General features: G+C 30.4%; 1 protein-coding gene across 1 annotated transcript in view; it reads left to right on the top strand.

Moving 5' to 3' along the window:
* The window catches only part of LOC118202401 (uncharacterized), a 108,395-nt gene that overhangs the window by 45,959 nt on the left and 36,881 nt on the right, over nucleotides 1–25,555 (top strand). Inside the window, exons 12-18 of the mRNA XM_085813729.1 lie at nucleotides 6,267–6,349; nucleotides 6,451–6,675; nucleotides 6,893–7,070; nucleotides 12,647–12,720; nucleotides 17,229–17,429; nucleotides 20,083–20,277; nucleotides 20,375–24,511. Coding sequence (XP_085669855.1) covers nucleotides 6,267–6,349; nucleotides 6,451–6,675; nucleotides 6,893–7,070; nucleotides 12,647–12,720; nucleotides 17,229–17,429; nucleotides 20,083–20,277; nucleotides 20,375–24,511 — 5,093 coding nt within the window. The remainder of the gene's footprint in view (nucleotides 1–6,266; nucleotides 6,350–6,450; nucleotides 6,676–6,892; nucleotides 7,071–12,646; nucleotides 12,721–17,228; nucleotides 17,430–20,082; nucleotides 20,278–20,374; nucleotides 24,512–25,555) is intronic.

The following is a 25,555-nucleotide window of genomic DNA, read 5'->3' as shown; positions in this document are numbered from 1 at the left end:
TTAAAAAGAAGCATAAATCTTTTGTTGATTGTTCTTGTTACAAAACACTTATGTTTTGGGGCATTTAATGTGTAATTATCCTAATATCTTTTAAGAATGAATGTTATAAATTTTATTAGATTGTGATTTTAATAGGGCTTTTTTAACAAATATTGTTAAAAAATAAATAAAATTTAATAGTGTCCATGTAAATCCATAATGACTAAGGTTATCTAACTACCTAATTTAATTATTTATAATTAACTGCTTATCCTTAAAAATTATCTCTACATATTAAAGCGAGTTATTGTCTTTCATTAATACTCACTGTAGTCACAAGATAAAATAAAAAATGTAGAAATTCAATTAAAACTTATTCTTTGCATCTGACTGAGATTTGAAATAATAAAAAACTTATCACCTCTTGTGCTTTAATGGCTTATTAGAACCTTAATGTATATTAACTGGGTTACAACCCCTGGAACTCTACACAAAACTACGACACTAACTGCGTCAGACAGAGCCCAACTAATTTTCAAAACTTGCCAACAGTGTCTATATAAGGCCTTTCAGGTTTCTTCCAATCAGCAGGTCTCTCTGTAGGCAAGCAGCAGCGGTGACAACATCCAGTCTTTTGTTATGAAACATATTGATTATGATCTTACTTCTCATTTTAACATGTCGCTTGACATAAAGTCTACCTGTTATTTAGTACACCTCTAGACTTAGCAACTATTCAACTATATGACAAAATGAGATAAAAAAAAAATGAAGCTAACTGTTAATAAAACAGAAATAAAATGTCACTTATCTTCTTTCAAATATTTCCATCTATTATGTGTGTAAAATATTTAATGCTACTTGCTAAATTTCATAAAGTTTATTTTATTCTCAAATTTATCAACAATTATGTTAATTCATTTTTAATAATAATGCATCCTACTTACAGATATATTTTATTTTTAGGATAGTATTACCAGTGCAGGATTTACATATAAGCTATACAAGCTATAGCTTAGGGCCCCCAGAAAATTAAAATATAGTATAATAAGCTCATAAATAGCCCCATACCTCAAATAGCTTAGGGCCTTATCAAGTCTAAATCTGGCTGTGGGTATTACAAAAGTGAAGTTCAATCATAGATAATAATTTTAATTGAATTTATTCAGTTCCCATTTCCTCATAGGTTCTTAATTTTTTTCATTAATGGTCCTTAAAAGTACTTAATTTCCGTGTGCAGAAATGTGTACAAACCCTGCTAGATGTTATTCCTGCTACTGAAAAGATAATGAAATCCAACGAGACAGTGTACTCAGTGCACTTGTAAAAGAGAGTCCAGAGGTGGGCCAGTAAGAAAAGAGACCAGATACCAGTGTACAGAATGTCAGGTATCATTTTGTGTTGTCCCTTGTTTCAAAAACTGTCATACAAAGACTAATCTTTAACTTTCCCCATTTTGCCCGAGATAACTCGGGATAGTAAACTCGTATTAAAACTAAATGCTTTTACACCTGTAAAAAATTAAAACTTCAACTTAAAACGTACATATTTTGTTTTGCTTAGTTTCCTTATATTAAATAATAAATTTTTTTAAAAAAAAAATGTGATGATTTTTTGCAATTTTTTCAAAACATTTTGTAAGAGAAGTGGTCAAGAGTTCACGGAGAACTCTTGTTATAAAGCATACCAAAAATTTTATTCCTTTTATATATAAATGCTAATATTCCTTCCTTTAATATTTACTGCAAATGTCTCTCACCTTCTCTCTCTCTCCTTGTCCCCCTTTTTGTGTGTGTTATATGTATATATGCTGTGTGTGCTTTTGGTTTGCTTGGTGTATTTAAAAAACTAAACATGAAATAGACCACGTCTAAGTGAAACTGATCACTCCTGTTTGTAAATAGATGGAGTGTTTTTTCCCCATCTCATAGTGTGAAGATCTTCCTCCTCGGACTTCTGCCATGCTTCTTCTCTAATCACAGATCTGAGTCCTTCGGAGCGTTGTTTATTCATTCTTTCTATCACTCTAGCATGCCTTCTCTAGCTGCAAATCTGGCTGCTGTGGAGTTCTGATTATTTGTTCTTTTCATTTCCTTGGAACTCTTGCTTTGAGTTTCATTTCAATTCTTCGACTACTGTATCATAGTATATCTATACATATTAGATATTCCTTTTTTATACAATATTGTTATAACATTTATATAAAACAATAAATTATATTTTTAGCAATCGCCTTTGTTGGGAATCGAACCGCGGACCTCTGGAATACCGGCCCAGTGTGCAGAACCGTTACACCACGAAGGCACGCTAGGAAAGCGGGAGAAATACCTTACGTACTCCCCTTTTTAAAGGGCGACTATGGTTTTAGGGAACCTAGTCGCCAAATCCTGGGTATGGATAATCATCATCCACAACCCTTTTTAGTTTGGGCGCCATTGTAGAGACATTAGGTATTTTTGGAGGCCGGAGAGATGAAAAATTAGCAACCGTCTTCGCCGGGAATAGAACCACTGACCTCTGGAATATCGGCCCAGTGTTCAGAACACCACGAAGGCACGCTAGGAAAGCAGGAGGATTGTGGGTGATGATTCTCCATACCAAGGATTTGGCGACTAGGTCCCCTAAAACCCTAGTTGCCCTTTAAAAATGGGAATATATATGGTATTTCTCCCACTTTCCTAGCGTGCCTTCTTGGTGTAGTGGTTCTGCACACTGGGCCGGTATGCCAGAGGTCCGCGGTTTGATTCCCGGCAAAGGCGGTTGCTAATTTTTCATCTCTCCGGCCTCCAAAAATACCTAAATTATCTTTTTATTTATTTACTTACTAACATCAAGAGCTGTGAATTTATCTTTAATCTTTTTTAGAATTATTATATATTTACAAACATAAATTTTTCCATCTAATGTATTTTTCAAGGTTGCAGAACAAAAAGTCAACCCTACCACATAGAAGAACATTGAGTGATGTTTGGTATCATTTTGTCAAATTAGATAAAAAAATTAAAATGTTGGTACTGTCAGCAGACATTTTCCTGCTCTTTGGGATCTGCCTCCAATCTAAAAATTTATTTTTACATTGTGCTTTGTAGTAGCAACAAAATATCAATCTCTTCATATAATAAAAGAAAGAGCCTGTCTCTGTGTGTGTGTGTGTGTGTGTGTCTTTCGTTCGTGCTGCACGTAAGCTAATAGACCCACGGCTACGAAATTTGGTACATAGGTGCATCTAGACAAGAGCCAATGTACCTCGAAGCAATTTTTTTTTTAAATTCGAATTCGAATTTTTTTTATTTTATGTTTTGTGACAAAATCGCGTCATTTTGAAGCATAATGGGCTATAGGAAAGCGAGATTTTACTCTACACACTCTATTTTCACATCGTCATGAAAAGTAGGCACTTAGCTATTTTACGAACTTAACATAAATTTCGTGTTTCAATAAATCGATTAAATACAAATTTATTTAACAAAGGGAGCTTAACGCCTTTTCAATGGGATTTTTTTCTAAAAAAGTTTTTTTTTTTAATGTAAAACTTATTTTTCTTTGATTTTTGGACACGTTAAACGTTCATCCTTGCGACTGCTTTTACAAAATTTTGGAGAAATGATAATAATATCCCTTGAATAAATTTGTGGTCAGATAAAGTAGGCACTGCAGACCGTCACAGTGGGCATGCTACACCAAGTATAAATTTGATTACGATGTTGATGTGTGTCGTGTGACCAAGGGTGCACATATTGAAGGATTGTGATTAATGCATCGAAAAATTGAACAGTTTCCTCTTCTTAGACTGTAAGGTTTGCCCTGTAAAGTAATACATTGATTTATTATTAATTTTTAAAACTGCACCACTCATTCATAAACATCCTGTATATAAATGATAATATATACCATATATTTCTGCAGATAAGATAAGGGGTAAATTTTCGTCAAAGTTTTATAGTTTTAGCAAATATTTGTCCTATCAAATGACACTCAAAGTGTCAGTGGCTTATGAATTTAGTTTAGATCAGTGATCATTTTTTGGAGCAAATTTTATTTTCTTGTATTTGGCAGCATTGCATATAGAAGCATGTACCAAATCATATACTTATATGTACTTCTAACAAGTTTCACTATAGGTAGTGTCCGTGTGTTCAAATTACTTGTATTATAAGTGTAATCAGCATAAAATTTGTAAAGTATTGACCTAATCATGGAACCAACAAAAAGAAAGAAATATGAAACAAATTTAAGTTAACAGTCGTAAAATAGGCTAAAGAATTAAATAAGTGTGCTGCAGCAATGACTTTTGATATAACGGAGAAGATGGAAGGAATGAAGATGCTATACTAAAATGCCAATGAAAAAGTAATCTATGAGGAGATGAATATCTTGCTGACCATATTTAGATTGTTGCAGAATGGGTACAAAAACAGAAGCAGAATTGTTATGTTATTCTTGAAATAAGCAGAATTGTTATGTTATTCTTGAAATTCTTGAACAAGAAATATAATTAGGTCTTATGCATCAAGGCGGGCCAGTCCAGAATAAGGCAAAGAATTTAAAGCAACAGTAAGTTGGCATAATCATTTCATGAGCAGAAAAAAATCTATCAGAGCGACAAAAAGCAAAAATTGTGCAGAAATTACCACAATATTTCAACCATAAAGTTGCAAGGTTTTGCAAATTTGCTATTGGCTTGAAACAAAACTACAACTTTCCATTATCTAATATTGGAAGTGTGGAAGAAACACGGATGAACTGCGACTTGACAAGCATAGAGCTGTGGAAACAAAAGACATATATGCTATGAAAAGACCAGGTTCGCAGTATTATTAACATTGTAGATAGAACAAAGTTAAAAACCCACTGTCATTTTTAAGAAGAAAACTACTCCTGAAATAAAATTTCTGTTGGACATTTTTGTACATTTTCACGGAAAAGGGTGGTTGGACAAGAAGGTGTAAAATGTTTTGCAGAGGCAACCATGTACTGTACGAAATGAACACTATTTGTTAATGTGGGATATGTTTCGCAGTCACATAACTGAGAACACTAAAAGTTGCTTTGCACAAAACAGTGCTAAGATTGCTGTGATTCCAGGTGGTTTAACTTCGATGTTACAACCTTAAGACATCTCTGAATAAATCATTCAAAGGTCACATGCGGGAAAATGGAATAACTGGACGATGAGTGATAAAAAATTATTTGTGAAAGGAGCTATGGGGGCTGCATCACTCAAGGTGTTGTGTGATTTCATGATCAAATCATGAGAAAAAGTGAAAGTAAAAACAATAATCAAATCATGAGAAAATGAGGGATTTTTAGTACTAAAGATAGCACTGAGGCCATTTGTTATGGTATGCTGATCAAGAAATGGAAATCAACTCTCTAGGTATGAAATGGGACCCATATAATGAGCTTCTCAACAGTGAAAGTGATGATGTACTTGAGCTATTTACTTTCGATGATGATGAATATGAGGATTTTGCAAGCAAAATTTTAAATACATTAGCAAGCGATTTGTTTTATTTTATAATGGTTTTAATTTGTATAAATTTCAATCTAGTTTATTTTACTTTTTGTTATTATTATTTTGTAACCATCCTATAAGATGACCCCAAATTTTGGAGGGCCTTTTTCTACAATTCAGCTATTGTCTCATCTGTGGAATTATACAGTATGTATTGCATGTTGTGTACATACCCCTAATGTATGCATGTGAATGTAGTATGCTTCATGCACTTTATGTAAGTTTATAATATCTTTTAAAATCGTACTTTTTAATTTAATTTGCCTTGAACTTTCATTGCATTCAGAGGGTATTACTTGAAAGGTGGGTAATAAATCTTCTGTTTTATATACTTATTCCTAATACATTTTGATTGGAATAATGTTTTATTGCATGACAATAGTTTTTTTTCTCTCATATCTGGGAACATTTATTTTTCTTTTATGCTATGATTTATAGCAGGCATACATAAAATCAAAATCCTGAAGTGAAAGGCAAGATATTTTCTAAGAAACAATAAATTACATTTAAAAATATGAGCAATAAAAGTATTAGAAATTACTTAAATGTTTAAAAATATTAAGTGCTTTAATCAATATTTTAGGTGTTTTGATTCATATTTTAATGTTGTGCTTTTTCAAAGGAATATTTTGAAAGAAATATGCTCTTTCTTTTTTTAAAATCTTTCAAATTCAATTATTTATTGGTTACATCCATTAAAATGTAATTTTTAAAGCAGTACTCGTGACTGTTATTTTCTTCAGTAAACTTATTAAAATTCTTATGTCTTTAGGCAATATAGAAGCTCGTGATATTGTTGATGGTAACCGAGAGAAGACTTTGAGCTTGCTGTGGCAAATTATTTTTAAAACTCAGGTATGTTTCTAATTCATTAGTTGATCCCAACATTTTCGGCCTAAAAATACATTTATTCTTGTTTATGTAATAATATTTTTTCCTATTTATTTACTTTTAAGATATCAAAACACATTAATAAAGAAGTGCTGAGAAGAGAAAATGACTATCTTATGAATAACCTTAAGCTTAAGGTTGAATGTGCTGCATTTAATGCTTTAAGAAACCATACCTTATCTGAAGTATATGATGCTGATTTTATCGATTCTAAATTGTATAAAGAAAACGAAGTTCTGCAGTTGTTACTTCAGTGGTGTCAGAATGTCTGTGCTCATTATGATTACAAAGTAAGTATTTTGTATTTTATTCTATAATTTGTTGCATTGAAAGTTTGCTTGAAATCATAAATTTAAAATGAGTGTAAAAATTAATAAATCTTTAGTAAAGCAAGTTATTTACAAAATTAATTTTCAGTTTAATATTTTAAGTTTTGAAAGCATTTCTAATATGGATATAAATAATTTATTATAATGTACTTAAATATATATATTTCTTTTCCAACAGGTTTGTAATTTCACATCATCTTTCTCAGATGGCCAAGCTTTGTGTTTCCTTCTTCATCATTATCACCCAAATATCCTGCCATTTGATTCTATCAAAAGAAAGACAGTCAGCAGCTATTATGAGACACAAATTGAAAACAGTGATTCTGAAGGGAATAATCCACTTCAGTCAGATGATAGTAAGAGATGTAACATAACTGTACTTCTTTTCTTCACATTAATACAACTTACTCATAAGTCAGTGAAAGTAAACTTTATTATTTATTGATTGCTATCCCAGTTATTTCAAGTTGCATTAAAGGATACAAATTGTGTCAAATGCATTTTCAAAAAAAGATCCACTGGCAAAAGACCAAAATCTTATGCTAATTTTGCATCAAAAGAAAAGTATCAATTAATGCCACAAAATTTTGAGAATTTTTACATATTGTACAATAAACTTAAAAAAAAAAAAAAAAAAAAAAAAAAAAAAAAAAAAAAAAGAGGAGCAGTCCTGTATTTTTTCTTTGAATTAGCTGATTAACAAAATTTAAATTACATTTTCTTGTATCAAAAAATAATTATGATCAATGCTGGATTTATGTATAGCATAATGTTAAAGCATTAAAAAAAAAAAAATTAGACTTTTCCTTAATATGGCTGTTGAGCCAGGTAAAATAGCAGTTGTAGAATGGTAATCCTATCACCCACCTTATTATCCCACTCTTGTATCGGCAAGTAAATTTCTATTTACTTTGTCAAATTTATTATTTAGTGATTGTTATGTAGGACAGGCTATTAGCAAGAATGTAAGCAAAAGAGGGAAAACTAATAAATTGAAATTAATATTTTAAAAATTAATAAAAGTCAATAACTTGATCTAAAATCTGGATTTTTTTTTTTTTTTTTTTAAATCAGTAATATGGGAATGATAAAAGATGCTTCTGTTGTTTTTGGATTCAAATTAATTTCTTCCCTATGAAAAACCATTTTATGTATTTTTACATTTATAAAATAAATAATTTTAAATTCCTGTTCACTTTCAAATTTTAATGCAATTTTTTTTACTTTTCATAGCTACAGAACAAATCCAACTACAACATTTTATAACCAAGATAAAACTTCTTTCTGGCAAAGCTGTTAGTATTTTTTCAAAATAGAAGTAGATTTCAGTATATAAAATTTCAAATTTAAAATACTTTTATAAAATCTCCATGTTGAAGCTCCTTGTATTTTCATTATGTACTATCATGAACAGTACTTATGTGTTATTTCAACCACCTTAGTAGAAGTCGCCAAATTTTCAGAATGTGCCAAACTCATAGTATGACCGTACTCATAATAGTCCTTTAGTTAAGCAATGTCACCATTTTCATACGCATTCTTTTTGTTGTATTCCAAGTTTCAGTGTTTTGTAAAAAAGATCAGGATATTTTTTTGCCCTGAACTAAGTTAATTTAAAATTTCTTAATGTGCTTGTGAAATTTTTTAGCAATGGAAGAAACTGCAGTAAATTTTTTTCAGGAATATAGAATTTTGGGGCAAAATCTCTAAAGGGAACAATAAAGAGAAGCTTTTGGTAGATAGCTGGTGTTAACAGGATTTACATGATGCCGAATGTCTATAACAGGGTTGCCATGCTACTGAAAAATCAAAAAAAGTCGGGGAATTTTAAAATTTACCAAAAAATTTAGGGAATTTCACATGGGGATCCCCAAAAAGTGAGTTTTGTGCCAATGTTGGAAGTGATCACTTTGTTGGCGAATTATCTATCGCATGAGCATCATTCGAGCAGCTGGCATAGAGCCAATTTTTCCAGCTCCAATCAGATTGTCTTTTAGAAAGGCAAAACAAGTTTCCAGTAACCTCGAGAATTGAGAGACTCGCATGTGCAATGCATGTTGAACTAAAGAAAATACTCTCCCATTCTCGTATAAAACAAAATTGGTTTAATCCTAGTATACAGTACTATGGAGAGTAGAATAGCCTCCATGTACTGTATTCTAACCTTGATGTACAGTGCACATGGGATTTGGCAACATTATGATGAGCAGTAAATGAGTCATTTTGGTGTTGGGGACAATTTTAAAAATTGAGCCAAGGCCGTAACATATAATACAATTTTATTCCAAAATCTTAAAAACTCTTTTTTATTACATATATATATGTATGTGTGTGTAAATGGCTTATTTTTCATTTTGCAGTAAAATAAAAAAAATAGTAATTGGTCATCTAGGCTATCCAATTCGCCAAAATATCATTGATTATTGTAATTCAATTTTTAAGTAATTGAGTTTATTTTAATGTTATTCATATCATTTAATGTTGCTTCTTTCCTCTAAATTTATTTATTATTAGTTAATATTACTTTCAAATTTCTGGCATAATTCTGAAACATACTATCACAAAATTTAATGCACATATTTTTTGCTTATGTATGCTGCTAAATAAATACAAAATACCTGAATTTATTTGAAAATATCATTAAATAGACTTCTTTCTTTCGTTTAGAGGGGAGAGGACATTTTTTAATCCAGATTGGGCAGATTATAAGGTCAATCGTCAGTGGAGAAAACATCTTCTATTATAGTTATAATAGTAATACTCTGGGGATTATAATTATATATATATATATACAAATATTCTCTATTCATATAAAGCAAATATAAAATTTTTTATTCGTATGCATCAAATATAAAATTAAAAATTTAATTAAGAAATTTTAATTGCAAAAAAATAAAAATTATTATTGCTGCGAACTAATTTACAATATCATTTGAATTCTAAGAGCATATGTAAATGCACTTATCTAATACCATGAAAAAATTATTCCAAAAAATAAATTTATTATTCCTAAAAATTGCATAAGTGAATAATTGTTGAGCAGACAAGAGACACACTTATCAAGGGAAAGTTGCCCCCAAAACTAACTCTTCAATTACTCAATTCGTGTTTCATCATCCATATAGGCAAGGGTAAAAGTAAAATCCAAAACCAAATTTAATGTATCACCTGATCCTTATTTAATCATTAAAATTGCTAAAGTATGTTTTCTTTTCATATGTTTATAATGTTTGCTAACTTCTGATAAATAATGATAATCTACAAATCCTTTTTTTAACAAAAGTCACAAAAACCACTAACTTGCATCCGATAAGTCACTTTTATCTTTTCACCTGTAAAAAATAGCTATATTGTTCTATAGTTGTAATGTTAATATATAAGTACCTCCTCATCTGTTTAAAGTCTTTTAAATGGCTTACTCCAAATTTTTGCAATTTCTGTTATGTTTGTTTGGTTTAAAAGCATTTTTTAAAATTCTAATATATTTAAAATTTTTGGCTTTGTGTCAATGCTAAGCCAATTCAAATTAATCTAAAGTAATTTGTAATATGTGTAAAATATTAAATACTGATTATTGATTGAATTTTAAAGTATATTTTGTTGTTTGTTTTTGATAACTGCTTATCAAAAGTTGTCAAGACATTGTTGGTAAAATATAGTCATTTGATGAAGAAAGTTTAAATATTGATTAAATAATAAAAATTTTAAATACAAGGTAAATTTTTAGTGGAAGCTGTAAAGATTACACTTAAACTGTCAGGACTTGTATGTCTTTTGATCTACTTATTATTATACTACGTGTCCTGAATAAGAACAGGGAGCTTATGTTCAAATGTGTGGAATGGCAGCACCAGCAGGAAGGGTGTACTGAACCCTTTATTCTCTATAAGATTACAGGTGCTCCCGTACTTCGGGATACAGAGACCAACGTAAAACGTCTGAACGTAAAAATATAAAACTACTAACTAAAATTCTAACTAAGAGCTAACTTTAAATACGAATGCCTTAACACTAAGACTGGCCTTTTTAAAAGGTTACGTATGTAGTACTCAAACAGCTGAAACTACAATATGTTTTAAATGCAAGAGGATTAAACCTCTAGCCTTAAAGACAAACAGCAACTGATTGAAAATTCATACAGAATGCAGTGGCAAGGTGGCTCACTTTCCCTCTCTCTCTAACTCTTGGCAAAACACCACAACTTAAATACTTGGGCTTTAGCAAGTGCAATTTGCATAAATAAGTTAACACATTTAATTCTGGCCGGAAGTGGAAAATAAGAAGTGATAGTACAGTTTTAAAATAAAATAAACGTTAGTAAAACTTAAGATCCTTACAAAATAACCATAAAAATTTAATTTATAAATGATAAATTCAGTTATGTAAGATAAAACACATTTGGAGAATTCAGTAATTACATACACTATAAGTAAGTTCTAACTGTTAATTATTGTGTTTGATAAAGAAATAGGAATCAATACTAAACTCCTATCAAACCCATCTTTTTATTTTTTGGATGTAATTTTGAAGCCTAAAAAACTTAGTTTCCTCTTCTCATTCTACTTATAAGTGAAAGGTACATTATGTCAGTATATCAGGACTGACTGATTAAATGATGTTTAGGATTGAGTATCTTTATATGTAGAGTGCATCAGCATTTTATAACATTAAATTTCATCTCTGCCATATTTCTTTATATGTACTTTTTTATGACTTTTGTTTTTATTTCTTTTTAGTAGAATTTAGCAGTTTTATACAAAATATTTGCAAAAATAAGAAATTATCAATTTTATACAAAATATTAGCAAAAACTAGAAATTATCAATTCTATACAAAACAAAACCAAAAAAAAAAAAAAAAAGTAATGAACAGTGCAGAAACAAGAACTGTAATCTACTTTTGTCTATTCTAAAATATTCAGTTTTACTTTATACCTTTTTAAATGTACATTCATCTGTAGTATAAAGGGAAAAGACAATTGTTATATTTCTTTTATTGCTTTAAATCATGATGCAATAATTGTCTTCTCTTTCCCCCCCCCCATTTTAGTAATGTTCAAATGAATGGTACTTTTAGTTGTAATTTTAATTAGATGGTAAATATTCATTTCTTTATAGTGGCAATAGGATACCTTCATCTTTTACAATAAATGGCTGCATTTTTTAACAAAACAATAAAATTGCTAGTAAGATTCATCTCCTTGTAATGACAATAGGATAATTCTTTCATCTTTTACTAAAAATGGCTGCATTTTTTGCCATAAAGCTGCATGGGCTGGAGTGTACTGAAAATATTTAAATATGGAAAGAAAGTAATTTTTAAAGTTATATTAGTAGAAATTAATACAGTATTATGTGATAGTTTCAAAAATGTTAATTTGAACATCAGAAATTAAGCAAACAGTCAATTTTATTTATTTAAAAAATATTAAGAAATAAGAGAGAAACACCAGTTTTAAGAAAGTCTGGTGCAAGTCCGTCTCATGTAAGGAGCAGAAAAACTTGTATCAATTTATATAATTTTTATTATCCTGTAAAATGAATATAGTTTTTCTGTAAAAATAGCATTAACATGAGATTAAATTTTGCCTATTTTTATAAATAGCACAGTTTTTATTTATTATTTTTAGTTAAACTTGCATATATTCAAATTTCTGTTTCTGAAAGTACTATCAAATATATCATTCTTGTAACATTTTGTTATCTATCAGTATTTTTTTAGGATATGGCAGCCATTTACTTCTAATTTTGTATTATTGCCATAAATGATTAGTTAGTTTTATATTATAAAAAGTTTAAAATCTAAAAAAAAATTTTGTTTCATAATTTTTATTTTGCAAATTATTAATTAATATTTTGAAATCATATGGAAACTTCTATTAACTCCTGTAAAAATAATAATAATAACTTAATTTTACATTTGTGTTTTTTAGAACACTCCAATTCATTGTTACTGGAAGAATGCCTTAAAAATGAGAAGCAAAATTTAGAACTGGTTTTTGAAAAGGTAGGCTGATTATCACATATGACTCTTTTAAGTTTGAAATTTTATCTTCTATGTTTCATATCACTAGAATTTATTGACAGTTTTTATCAACTTTCAAAATCTAGATACTGATATACACTGGTGTGCAAAACTTAAGCAACAATGTAAATTTTAATCAGGTAGCCATGAAATTGCAGAAAAGGGATTCGTGCGATCAGTACAATGAACACTCATTTCAGTAGAAAGGTCATGCGTATACAAAGGTCAGGAACAAAACTTCACAGGCAATGTTGAGCATACGCAAAACGCGTGCGGTCGGCTAATTGAAGCCATACTATGCAAGGTGTTGCTGTATAATAATGCCACAATTTTTCTCATCACCAAGCATTTACTACCACCCGTATTTAGTCACTTGTATGATTTATACTTACGTCTATTTTTCGCATATGCTTAAGGTTTATCCGAGTAGAACATATAAAATTTAATCCTTAATTATGAAACAACTTATAAAAATATATTATTTTTTCATTGATAAAAATCTCTTGGTTAATGCTAAAGTCTATATCTACTCAAACATTGGGAATACTAGGTATCACTTTCATTTCTATCTTCACCTGGTAAAAGACTGACATGGAATTATTGATTCATGCTCAAAGTTTAATTGAATAAATACAGTACAAAAGTCTCAGATCTGGACGTCCAGTATCCGAGATGATCTAAAATCCAAACCTCAAAGCCACCAACAACCTCTCTTTTTCTTTTCTCCTGTATGCTTTACGCATGTGCATTCGATTTTTTCCCCCATAATAAAACATGTGGAGAGTTCCGTTTCTTAATTTCACTTCGGCACTAATAAAATACCTCTTTATTCAAGAAACAATAATTTTAGCATAAATTAGCTTGATCAATGATTTAGTTCCATAGCTGCATACCTGACTTGTATGCATCTCAAACCAAAACCACTCTACATAGAAACATCGTTGATTTTACGCTAATAATATTTTATATTCTTGATGAGAACCTGACGAATCATTATTTATTATATTTTGTTTTCATCACCACAAGTTATCACACACACTTGTCTCATGCACCGTTGCCTAAATAATTTTATATATATTAGTAATCGAATAGCAAAAATTGTGGTAATCTTTTATGTTGACGTTATGCTTGGGAATGATTACATATTTAAGTTAAATGCTCGAAGAAATGTTGATGAGTAAACATTTAACAAAAACTTCTTACATATGTTAAAAAAAGATTTTACCTATGATACTTATAAACCCAAAGATTACATTTAATGCTATTTGATTTAAGAATAACTGATTTGTTATTCAGATAAACCCAGAACCAGTACCAGAGCTCGTGTGGACGCACCGTGCTGCAAAATACGGGAAAGACAAAATTTTTGGAATATAGAGAGGCACCGAGGAACAAAATTTTTAGAGTTTAGGGAAAGCACTGGGACCCAAAATTTAAAGGCAGTAAAAATTTAGAACTTAAGGAGGCACTTGGTAGCAGAATTTGGGACCCCCAGAGACTGCATCAGGCGGCAAGGTCTCTAGTGCAGACCCTCAATAAGTGTTAAATGTAAGTGCAAATTTATTTATTCAGGACTCGGGTAAGCCTTAAGCATATGTGAAAAATAGACATAAGTATAATAAATAACTAAATCAATACAATTCAGGCTTTAACTGCTTCAGTGTTCGATAGAAGCAACGCAAAATTTAAAGGAAGAACTTGTCTTTCGTCACCAATGTCATGACACATAGCCAATAATGTATAGTGGATGTTATTAAGCTAGGCTAAAATTATACTTTGTTGATTCCAAGGAATTTCAGTTAATACGGCAGATTGCCCTTGACCTTAACTTTCTAATTTGATCCAGCTTATTATTTTTTTGCAGGCTGTTATTACAACGGTTTTATGAAAATTAAAGTTTGAACTTTTGAATTTGTCAAAAAGAGTTTCTATTTTAGGATTTACAAAGAGAAAGCATGTTTTGATGTCCATGAAACAAAAAGTGGAATTGCTGCAAAAATTGGAAAAGGGTATATCTGTCTTAAGTATGGCATTGGAAAATCAACTGTATATGACATAAGAAAATAGAAAAAGGAATTTTTTGAATTTTTTTAGATTCCGACACCCCACTTGCAATGAATAATAGAAAAACTATTTGTTATGCTAAAAGTGACTATCATGACAAAGTGATGATTGAATGGGTCAGACTGCATTTACAGCAAGGGCTTGCCCATTGACGAAAACAATGCTAATGGATCGAGTCAAAATATTTCATGAAGAAATGAACTTAAAAACTGAGTCCACGTATTCAACAGGTTGTTTAACCAAATTTAAAAAATCGCCATGGTTTAAGGCAATTAAAAATTTCAGGTGCAAAGGCTTCAGCTTATACTGAAGCTGCTGAACTATTTGCAGATGAATTCATTGAACTCATTAATAGTGAAAAGTTACCTCCAGAACAAATTTACAATGCTGATGGAACTGGTCTTTTTTAGCAATATGTTTCGTGAAATACCTTGGCAACTTTTACAGAAAAGGCGTCAACTCGTGCCAAAGCGAAACTAACAATTTTAGCATGTGCAAGAACACACAAGTGTAAACTTTTCATACCCCCCCCCCCAAAAAAAAACCTGAGCTCAAGCATTTAAAGGAGTAATGAATTTCCCCGTTATATACTGGGAAAATAAAAGAGGTTTGAAAATCATTTCATGCCCGAGGCTCGGCAACATTTGAATTCGGTTCATTTACCTGATGATGCAAAAATAGTCCCTAATTGTAGACAACCATTCGGTTCATACTTCGCTTAAAGTTTTAGCAAAAGATAATGTATCCTTGTTATTCTTTCCTCCAAATTGTACATGCATCATTCAAGCTATGGATGGATATCATAATAGTACATGTGTTGAAATGCAAATATATAGTAATTTTTTTTTTTTAAATCCCTGTTAAATTTTTTGAATAATGGGAAGATGGTTCAAGAATTTTTTAAATGCTCTAGCATAAAACCTGCTGTGTAGAGATTTCATGGTGAGGATGATGAAGATGATAGCTTTGAATTTGAAGGCTTTCAGATAATGCAAACCAAAGGTGAAATTTTCCAATTAATGGATTTTGGATTAGTAAAGAAATGTGGAGAAGCACTAATAAATAAAGATGATATAACAGAAATTGCTCATTGCAATGACAATGCCCCAATCATGAATCAACTAACGGGTGGCAAAATCTATAGTATGGTTCTAGATCCAGAAAATACCTCTACCATTAGTGAAGAAAGTGACATAGAGGTTATTGAAAACGAAAAAATTTCGACTGATTAGTCAGTCAAAATTCTCGACACAGCAATCGCAGGTCTTTAACAAAATGGAGTGTTTAACTTAACAAGATATTATGTCTGTCTATAGAATTAAAGAGAAAGTTTTAGCACAAAAAACGAAGCTACTCTAACATCTTACATTAAAAGAAATGTTTAATAAAGTAAACAAATAAATATTAAGCTTTGTTTTTATAAATTTTGATATCCTTTAGATTTTGCTTCGTTATTTCATAAATCATATTTTTAATTTCTGTGTGTCATTTTACTAGATTTAAATTGATGATCTAATATCCGAAAAAAATCCCAAATCCAGAATTGCTGAAGTGCCAACGAGTCCGAATCTTTTACTTTGCACTGTACTAATTTTTTCTTGGATTTTGTGTGTGATCTTAATGAATGATGGCAAAAATATAATCTTTAATAAGCACAAATTATAACTGTAGTAAAATAGAATAGTTGTGGATATGATTTAATATTTAAAAATTTTCTGGGGGTATATGCACATTTTGAACTGGTTCCAGAAAACAGTGTAACTTAGGAAATTTAAGAACAGTAACAATTGAAGTGATTCGTTAAAATCTAATGGAGCTATTCCATTGAGTAAAATCTTTTAAAAGGAATGTCTATTGATTGATCATTAAAAAAGCTATTTTTGTGAATATATTAAATTTGCAAATTTGCTGATAGTTTCTAATAATCTGATTTAAATATTTTTCTGTAATTTTTTTTCAGAATGTTATAACTCTTATTAATAAGTTTTTGTATTATTTCCCGCATTTAGGAGCAATTTTTATACTTTTGTTATAGCTGTACAATTTTTTTTTTTTTTCTGCAAGTTTATTATTTGTTATGAACAGCAAGCAATTAAGGATTATAAATTTGCAAAGAAAAAAGGTATCACTGTGTTATGCATATGATCCTCTTTAATCTTTAAGATATGTAAGTATTTAAACAATCCTATTTCTACAGTCATTATGATAACAACAAAAGCAAGCATAAATTAGCATAGCAAAATAAGTAAATATCTACTCAGATTATTTTATGAAGAATTTAAATTATGAGGTATATTTTTTAATCATAAATACCTGAATAAAAAAGTGTTACTTTTAATATTATATAAGCAAACTTTCAAAATTTCTTTTTGATTCTTTAATTGAAAATATCTATTTTATACTAAATTTCTTTTCTTTTCCCTTAGTTTGTGGAAATTGGTCAAATACCTATTTTGTCTTGCCCATCTGATATTTCTAACACTTTGCCTGATGAAAAAGTTATTATTACTTTAGTATCTTATGTTAATATCCGCCTCATGGAATTGAGTACTGAAATAAGAGCTGCTAGAAGAATTTTGTTTGCTTGGCGCAAATATCGATTGAGGAAGCAACTTAAACATTTTAAGGTATGTATTCCCAGTCACTATTTTATGCATCTGTGACTAATCATTTCTGAAACATCTTCTCTAATACTCTGATTCTTAGGTTTTTATGATTTGATCCTTCACATAATCAGCATTATTTAAGAACATCATGTATGCACTGTGATGCTCCATTCTAAATTCAAAAAATGTAATTGATGAAGTCTAAATGATACAACGGTTAATAAAATAATGTAATCACTGAAATTTGAAATTCTTCAAATTACTATTTTGAACTCCTTTTAGTCAGCTTTTGTTTATCTTTTCTTTTATAATTATCTAAAATCATTTAACATTGAAAATTCACCTATGATATTTATTGACACCTATAATATTGGTAAAGAGATTTTTGTTCTTTCAGAAATCTTGATATTTTTATGGAAAATAGAACTTGTTTTACTGCAAAAGATAATGCAGTCTTTATTAAAGAGATAAGAAAATTTGAAACTTTCATTTTTTTCCTTTAAACATTCCTCAAAGAAAACATTTTGGGCTGTTTATTATTTTTTAATTTGTTGTAAATGATTCATAATAAATTGATAGTGTTGCTAGATGATGATATACAAGCTATTTTGTATCATAAATGTTTATTGCTTTTTAGTGAAATAAAATAAACCATTTAATTTGTCATTTTGTCTAAACCAATGATTCTCAACCAGTGGTATGCAAAGAAACAAAGTATTTTTAACTATTAAATTCAAAAATTAAATATCCCAACATACTGTTTAAGTTTTTTCTCTAACACTCATACATTTATGCAATCTGGGCTTTGTCTGAGGTCAGTAGCTGCTCATAGACTTGATGAAGTCTAGTGATATAGCAAAATAATCAGTTTTTATTTTCACAAATATTCTTTCAGCCATAGACATAGCAAAATTTGCCATAAATTATGTTTTTAAAAGGAGGAATAGAAATGGGTGTTTTATTTAATAGGAAATAAAAATAAGTTCCTATAAAAAAATTATCCCATTAATTCTTTTAGAGTTGATTGATTTATGTCACCACCCTTTCCCAGGTTATATTGCTCTATTTTCAATTAGAATAATTTTTTTACGTCAATTTGCTGTCTGTAACAGCAGGTACTTTGTCTTCTTGTTGCTTTGTATTCCTTACTTTTCTATTAAATTTGAGAATATTGTCATTTGTTTTTTAAAAACTCGTAATATATTGTGCATTAAATATTCGTAGAAAAATAATAAAACAAACTTAGATTTTCAAAATGGAAAAATGGCTGTTATTGACTAAAGTGATGACTCGCAGATGATGGATCCAGGACAATCTACTAGCACTAAGAATATTGAAAAGAAAGGAAAAAATTTTATAGAAAATAATAATGAAAGTTTTATCGTTTGGATTTACTTGGAATAGAGATGAAATGGACCCTCAACCTCAATGTCTTGTTTGCAGTGAACTGTTATCCAATCAAAGTAAGAAATCATCATTACTCAAAAGATATGTAAAATCTAAGCATGTCAATTTAAAGGATAAATCCGAAGAATATTTTAAGAGAAAATTATCGGAGTTAAAAAAAAGTAAACAAATAATGAAAGGTTTTGTTACTTCAAGTGAAAAAGCTCTTTTATAAATACCTCTGAATTGGTTCTCATACAACCCATTTTGACGGTGAAGTCGAGGTCATCCATTTGCTCTTCAACAGCTTTCTACCCATCTCTCTTCCCTTAATAAGGCTGTAATTTTATTGGACTCATGTTCTGCTCTTCAGACTTTAGCGAGTAACCTAGGAAAACAAAGTGCTCATGTCCAGAGTTGCAGGACGCTATTGAGCAGAATTCAAACAAAGGTTGCTTTCCAGTGGGTGCCATCACATTGTGGCCTTTGGGGAAATGAGATGGTGGACATCTTGGCAAAAAAAGATATGGATATTCTCCAGAGGTCTTCCAAAGACCTATCTCTTCTGTCTGATAAACGTGAAATTAATAGGATTTATAAAAAAATCCTTTCATAATGCTGCTGTTAGTGCTACTGAAAATAAGTCATAGGGGGTGGTATTAAAAGCTGACTGTGTCTCAGACTCTCCTCTGGCTACTGTGGCCGAGTTTCGACTATTGACTGGACATGACTTCCTTGGTGTTCATTTGCTTCATTTTAATCTGACTGCCCCACCTTTATGTGTTTTGTGTGATTCTGGACAAGTCAGGGATGCTGCTCATGTGGACGTGTGCTCTGCACTTAAGAGTTTGGACTGTATTATAAAGCAGTATTGGAGAGCTCGTTGCCTAATGACCTGATGGTCAATGGCCAGGCATTTAATAAATAATAATAATTACTCTGAATCATCTTTTTTATTTAAATCATTGTGAAAATATTTATATATAATTTTAATTACTACTCCCATAACTACAGAATACATATTTGAAAAATATTTAAGCTTAGACTAATAAAAAAACTGCAATTTGTTATTTCCACACTGAATGTATTATATCTGAAAGTAAGCAAATATTAGCGTATTGAACTCTTTTTAATGTGTTTCAATCCGTACTATGTTTTGTATAAAATTCATTTTTTATAAAATATAATGACTTGATTTCTAAATTTAGTATTAAAAACCTTTTGTAAAATATGATATACCTTTACTTTCATATAACATACCTTGTATTTCTAAATTTATTATTTTCAGACTGAAATAGTAGCTGTTATTAGAATTCAAAGGGCCTGGAGATCATACAGTGATAAAATGAGACTGAAAAAATTACAACATGCAGCTGTGGTTGTTCAAAGTGTATGGAGAATGCATTCTGCTAGGAAAATGCTTGCAGCTTTGAAGTATGAAAAATATATGAAGCACTTGAACCAAAATGCAACTGTTATTCAAGTAAGAATTTGCTTTTTCTAATTGAAATTTAATTATTCATTTAAATAAATGAAATAAAAAGTCTTTAAAATCATAACTGAATTATTTTTATTTTTAGGCTCTGTTCAGAGGTTATTCTGCTAGAAAATTATTTATAAAATGCCTCGAAGCTTCTATTGTTATACAGAAACATGTTCGATCATGGCTTGCTAGATCTCGTTTTATTAAATTGAAAAGAACCGTTCTGAAAATTCAGTCCAGATTTCGTGCAAAGTGTTTAGGAAGAGCTCAAAGATCGAGGTATCTCATGATAAAAAATGCAGTAATTAAATTACAAGCCCATGCTAGAGGAATGTTAACAAGGAAATATTTTGATGAAAAAGTGGCTGCAATTATTGTAATACAGTCGTTTGTAAGAATGTGGTTAGTTAAAAAAACATATAATAAACAAAAAAATGCATGTATTTATCTTCAGCAGAAATTCCGTGCTTTATTACTTGCGAAGCACCATAAAGAAAAGTATCTAAAATTAAGAAAATCTGCAGTAGTTATTCAGCAATGGTATCGTCAGATCAAAATGAAAGAATCTGAAATAAAAGCTGCTATTAAAATACAAGCTTCTTTCAGACAACTTATTCAACGTAAAAAATTTATGCATATTCGCTATAGTTGTATTACTATTCAACAGTGGTGGAGAGTAACAATGTTTGCTAAAAAGGCAAGATCATCTTTTTTGGCACTTCGTCAGCATGTCGTAACACTGCAGACATGGACTAGACGTTTTATTACTTACAATAAATTTAAGAAACTGAAATATTCTGCTATAGTTATCCAAAAGTATTTTCGTATGTATTCTGCTAAGAAAGAATTTAAAATATGTAAAATAAATGCCATTGCTATTCAGAAGTGGTGGAGAAATGTCTTATTAGGTCATAGTATCAGGACAAAATACATCATGTATAAAAATGCCTCACTTAAGATTCAGGCTGTATTTAGAATGTATTTGACAAAGAAAAGATTTACCAACATTAAAAAGACTGTATGTTTTATTGAACACTGTATTCTGGGTAAAAAAGAAAGAGAAAATTATCTGAAAATGAAGAAAAGTGTTATTAAATTACAATCACTCTTTCGAGCTTTTAAATGTAGACTGGAATTTAAAAGGAAAAGGATGGCAGCAGTAAAAATTCAGACTGCTTTTAGAGGCTATTCAAAAAAGAAGGAGTTTCAAAGCATCAGATCTTCAGCTGTTGTTATACAGCAATACTATCGTTCTTATAAACAAATGTGTGAGAAGCGTCAAAAGTTTTTGAAGATAAAAATGGGCATAATTTGTTTTCAGTCACTTTACCGAGGTTATAAATTCAGATTAGAATGGAACAGGAAAAAAATAGCAATAATAATAATTCAGGCTGCTTTTAGAGCATATTCAAAAAGGAATGAGTTCCAGAAAATCAAATCCTCTGCTGTCATTATTCAAAAATATTATCGTTCATATAGAAAGATGTGTCATGAGCAGCAAAAATTTTTGACAATAAAAAGGGGCTTTATTAAGTTGCAAGCAGTTTACCGAGGCCGTAAATGCAAATTGGAATGGAACAGAAAAATTATGGCAGCAGTAACAATTCAAGCTGCTTTTAGGGCTTATTCAAAAAAAAGAAAGTACCATAAAATCAAAACTTCAGCAATATGTATACAGCAATATTACCGCTGTTATAAAAAGATGTGTGATGAACAGAAGAAGTATTTGAGGTTAAAAACAGGCATAACATGTTTGCAAGCAGTTTACCGAGGTCGTAAGTGTCGATTAGAATGGAACAGAAAAAAAATGGGAGCAGTTGCAATTCAAGCTGCCTTTAGAGCTTATGTAGCAAAAAGAAACTTTCAGAGAATGAAATATTCTGCTATGCTTATACAACAGTATTATCGTTCTTATAAAAAGATGTGTGAGGAACACCAGAAGTTTTTGACATTAAAAACAGGTATCATCCATTTACAAGCAGTTTTTCGAGGCCATAAATGCAGTCTGGAATTGAAGAGGAAGAAGATGGCAGCAGTAAAAATTCAGTCTACTTTTAAGGCTTATTCAAAAAGGAAGGAGTTTCTGAAAGTCAGATCTTCAGCCATACTTATACAACAGTACTATCGTTGTTATAAAAACATGTGTGATGAGCGGCAGAATTATCTGAGATTAAAGATAGGCATAATTCATTTCCAAGCAGTTTACCGAGGTCGTAAGTGTCGATTTGAATGGAACAGGAAAAAAACAGCAGCCATTACAATTCAAGCTGCATTCAGGGCATATATGGAAAAGAGAAATTTCCAGAAAATGAAGCATTCTGCTATTCTTATTCAGCAGTATTTCCGTTGCTATCAAAAGATGCAGCTTGAACGTCAAAAATATTTAAAAATGAAAGTTGGTTTTACTCGTCTGCAAGCTTTTTATCATGGTGTAAAGGTTAGACAAGATATTTCTAACTTGAATAAAAAAGCCATTGTTATCCAGTCACAGTATAGAAAATGGATAGCAATGAAAAGCTATCAAAAATTAAGAGAAGCCTGCTGTGTTATTCAAATAAGATATCGTGCCTATCAAAAGATGAAAAAGCAACTACAAACATATCAAGAAATGAAAAGAGCTGCTGTCATTGTTCAAGCATTTATTCGTTGCAAATTATCTCGTATCAAATATTTAAAAATGAGGCATGCATCTATAAAAGTTCAAGCGTTTGTTCGCATGGTTATAGCACAACAAAAATATAGTAATGTTCGAAGAGCTGCACTTATTGTTCAGAAACTGTATCGATCAAAATGCTTAATGATTATTCAAAGAAATGCTTACATAAAGGAAAGAAATGCTGTGATATTTCTGCAGTCTAAAGTAAGATCTGTATTGGCTAGAACAAAATTTTTAAAAATCCAAAAAGCTTGCATTTTGATTCAGTCAACTTTTCGTATGTGGAAACAGCAAAAAAATTATGTTAAAATATCCTGTGCAGTACGAGTCATTCAAAAAAGATTTCGAAGTTTTCAGATTGCTCAAAAAGAAAGAAAGAATTATCTACAGGTCCGAGAAGCATGTATTAAGATTCAGTCCTTTATTCGAATGGTTATTCAACGGAATTATTTCAAAAGATTTTATGGTGTAGTAGTTTTTGTTCAGAAAAAATATAGATCATCAAGAGAGGCTAAGCAGATCAGAGAAAATTTTTTATCTGTAAAATATTCTTGTATTAAAATTCAGTCATTTGTACGAATGTACCTCGAAAAGAGGAAGTTTTATAAGATTCGCCAAGCATGCATTGTCATTCAATCTTCATATCGAAAACACCTTGCTAAAAAACAATATCTTCGAATAAAGCAAGCAACTTTGACTGTACAAAAACATTTTGTGGCTTGGAAAGCTTCTAAAACTGAGCGTAATCGATACTTAAAAATGAGACATTCAGCTGTTATAATTCAATCTGCTTTCCGTAGTTTCATTGCTAGGAAGAATTTTAAAAAACAATTAAGAGCTTGTGTAGTGATACAGGCACATATAAGGAAGTACCTGTGTTCTAAAAGTTATATTAAACAAAAGAATGCCATTCTTGTTCTTCAGAAGCATTTTAGAGCTTTAATAGTGGCCAAACAAGTAAGAAGAAGTTATTTACACACTAAAAAAGTTATTATTGTTCTACAGGCTGCTGTTAGGGGTTGGTTAATTCGTAAACAAATGAAGGTTCTTCATCAGTCAGCAATGAAGATACAGGCTATGTACAAGTGTTTCTTACTTCAAAAGAGGTATAATCTGAAAAGAAAATCTGCAATATGCATTCAGAGACATTTTAGGTCATTGCTTCTAGGGAAAAAGATACGATCAGATTACTTGCAATTACGATCTTCAGCAACTGTAATTCAGTCTTGTTGGCGAGGAAAACAAGCAAGAGTTCATTATCTAAAGCAAAGACAAGCTGTTATACTACTTCAGTCACATACTCGTAAAATGTTATCAAGACGAAAATCTATCAAATTAAAACACAGTGCTATTCTTATTCAGCGTTTCTATCGGGCTTATAAAACTGGCTCAAAAGAATGTAGTTTATATCAGAAAAAGAAGGAAAGTTGTCTAAAAATTCAAGCATACTGGCGAAGCTATAAATTGCACAAAAAGTTCCAGATGAAAAAGGAAGCAGCAATAATCATTCAACGAAACTTTAGATGGTGGAGGGAAAAAAGAATGATCCAAAATTCCGTAGCAGCTGCTAGTAATACGGTAAGTAGACTTTTTCTTTCTCATTATTTTGTGTTTTTTTATTCGTTACTTTCATTATCAACAATTTTTTTTTTTTAATTGGCTAAAGATTTTTTGAGGAAGGGGTGGAGGGTCTTGGCATTCTAATTACAGCTAATATCTAATATCTTTTGCTATTCTAATATCTTTTGCCAAAAGATGTATAATATTAACAAGAAGCTGAGAGGAATTGCCATATTTACTCACATATTTTTCCCCATTGCGTACTTCTCCCTTAGTTTATTCAGCATATGATTTAGAGACTTCTGATTTATGGTAGCAATGCAGAAATTTATGTACAAATAGGAAAGCATTTTGTATTTAAAAAGAATATTGTTGAAATTAACAAGCTCTTTGATTAATATTGGTGTATCTTTCTGTGAGCTTTTAAGGAGCTGTTTTATCATTTAAGCTCTGCTCAAAACTAGTAAAAATCATTATTTTTCCTCTCCTGTTTGCTAGCAGTAGAATTTGTAGGAAAAGTGGGATATACGAATTTTGCATGCTTGTTAAATTTGCACAAAAGTTAATATTAAATGATGAAATAAATTAATCAAATCTATGCCAGTCATAAAGTTAATAGCTGAAATTTGTCAGTTAGTAACAGTTAAAATTAACAAACACATTATCGAAAAGATTTGGTAGAAGCATACAATATTAAGCTGGACAAGCCAGCATGATCACATACTGTAGTCACTTTCGAGAGCCTCAGAATCAAATCCTGCAAAACGGGGGTTGTTCCGCAGATCAGTCTACAGGATTGCTCGCCAAATGGTGCAAATATGATATTATCATTATTGTGAAAGACCATCTATTCAAATCATAAAACATATATGGTGATTCTTAGCTTTCCTTCAGGCTATTCAATGTAGTTGTAAAATGTATTACTGAATATTCTAAGTTCTTCTGTTAAAATTCACAGTCGGAGACTTATTATCCTTAAAAGCAATTATGTTTCATGGTTATATAAAAACAATAATAATTTTATAGGGAAAAAAATTAACCAGCTACTCAGTCTGGGAAAAT

This window comes from Stegodyphus dumicola, chromosome 3 (assembly GCF_044657685.1).
Source record: "Stegodyphus dumicola isolate Sdum_Otavi_A_Nest chromosome 3, ASM4465768v1".
Classification (NCBI taxonomy): domain Eukaryota; kingdom Metazoa; phylum Arthropoda; class Arachnida; order Araneae; family Eresidae; genus Stegodyphus; species Stegodyphus dumicola.
Note: the sequence above shows the minus strand (reverse complement) of the source record. Positions and strands in the feature narration are given on the sequence as shown.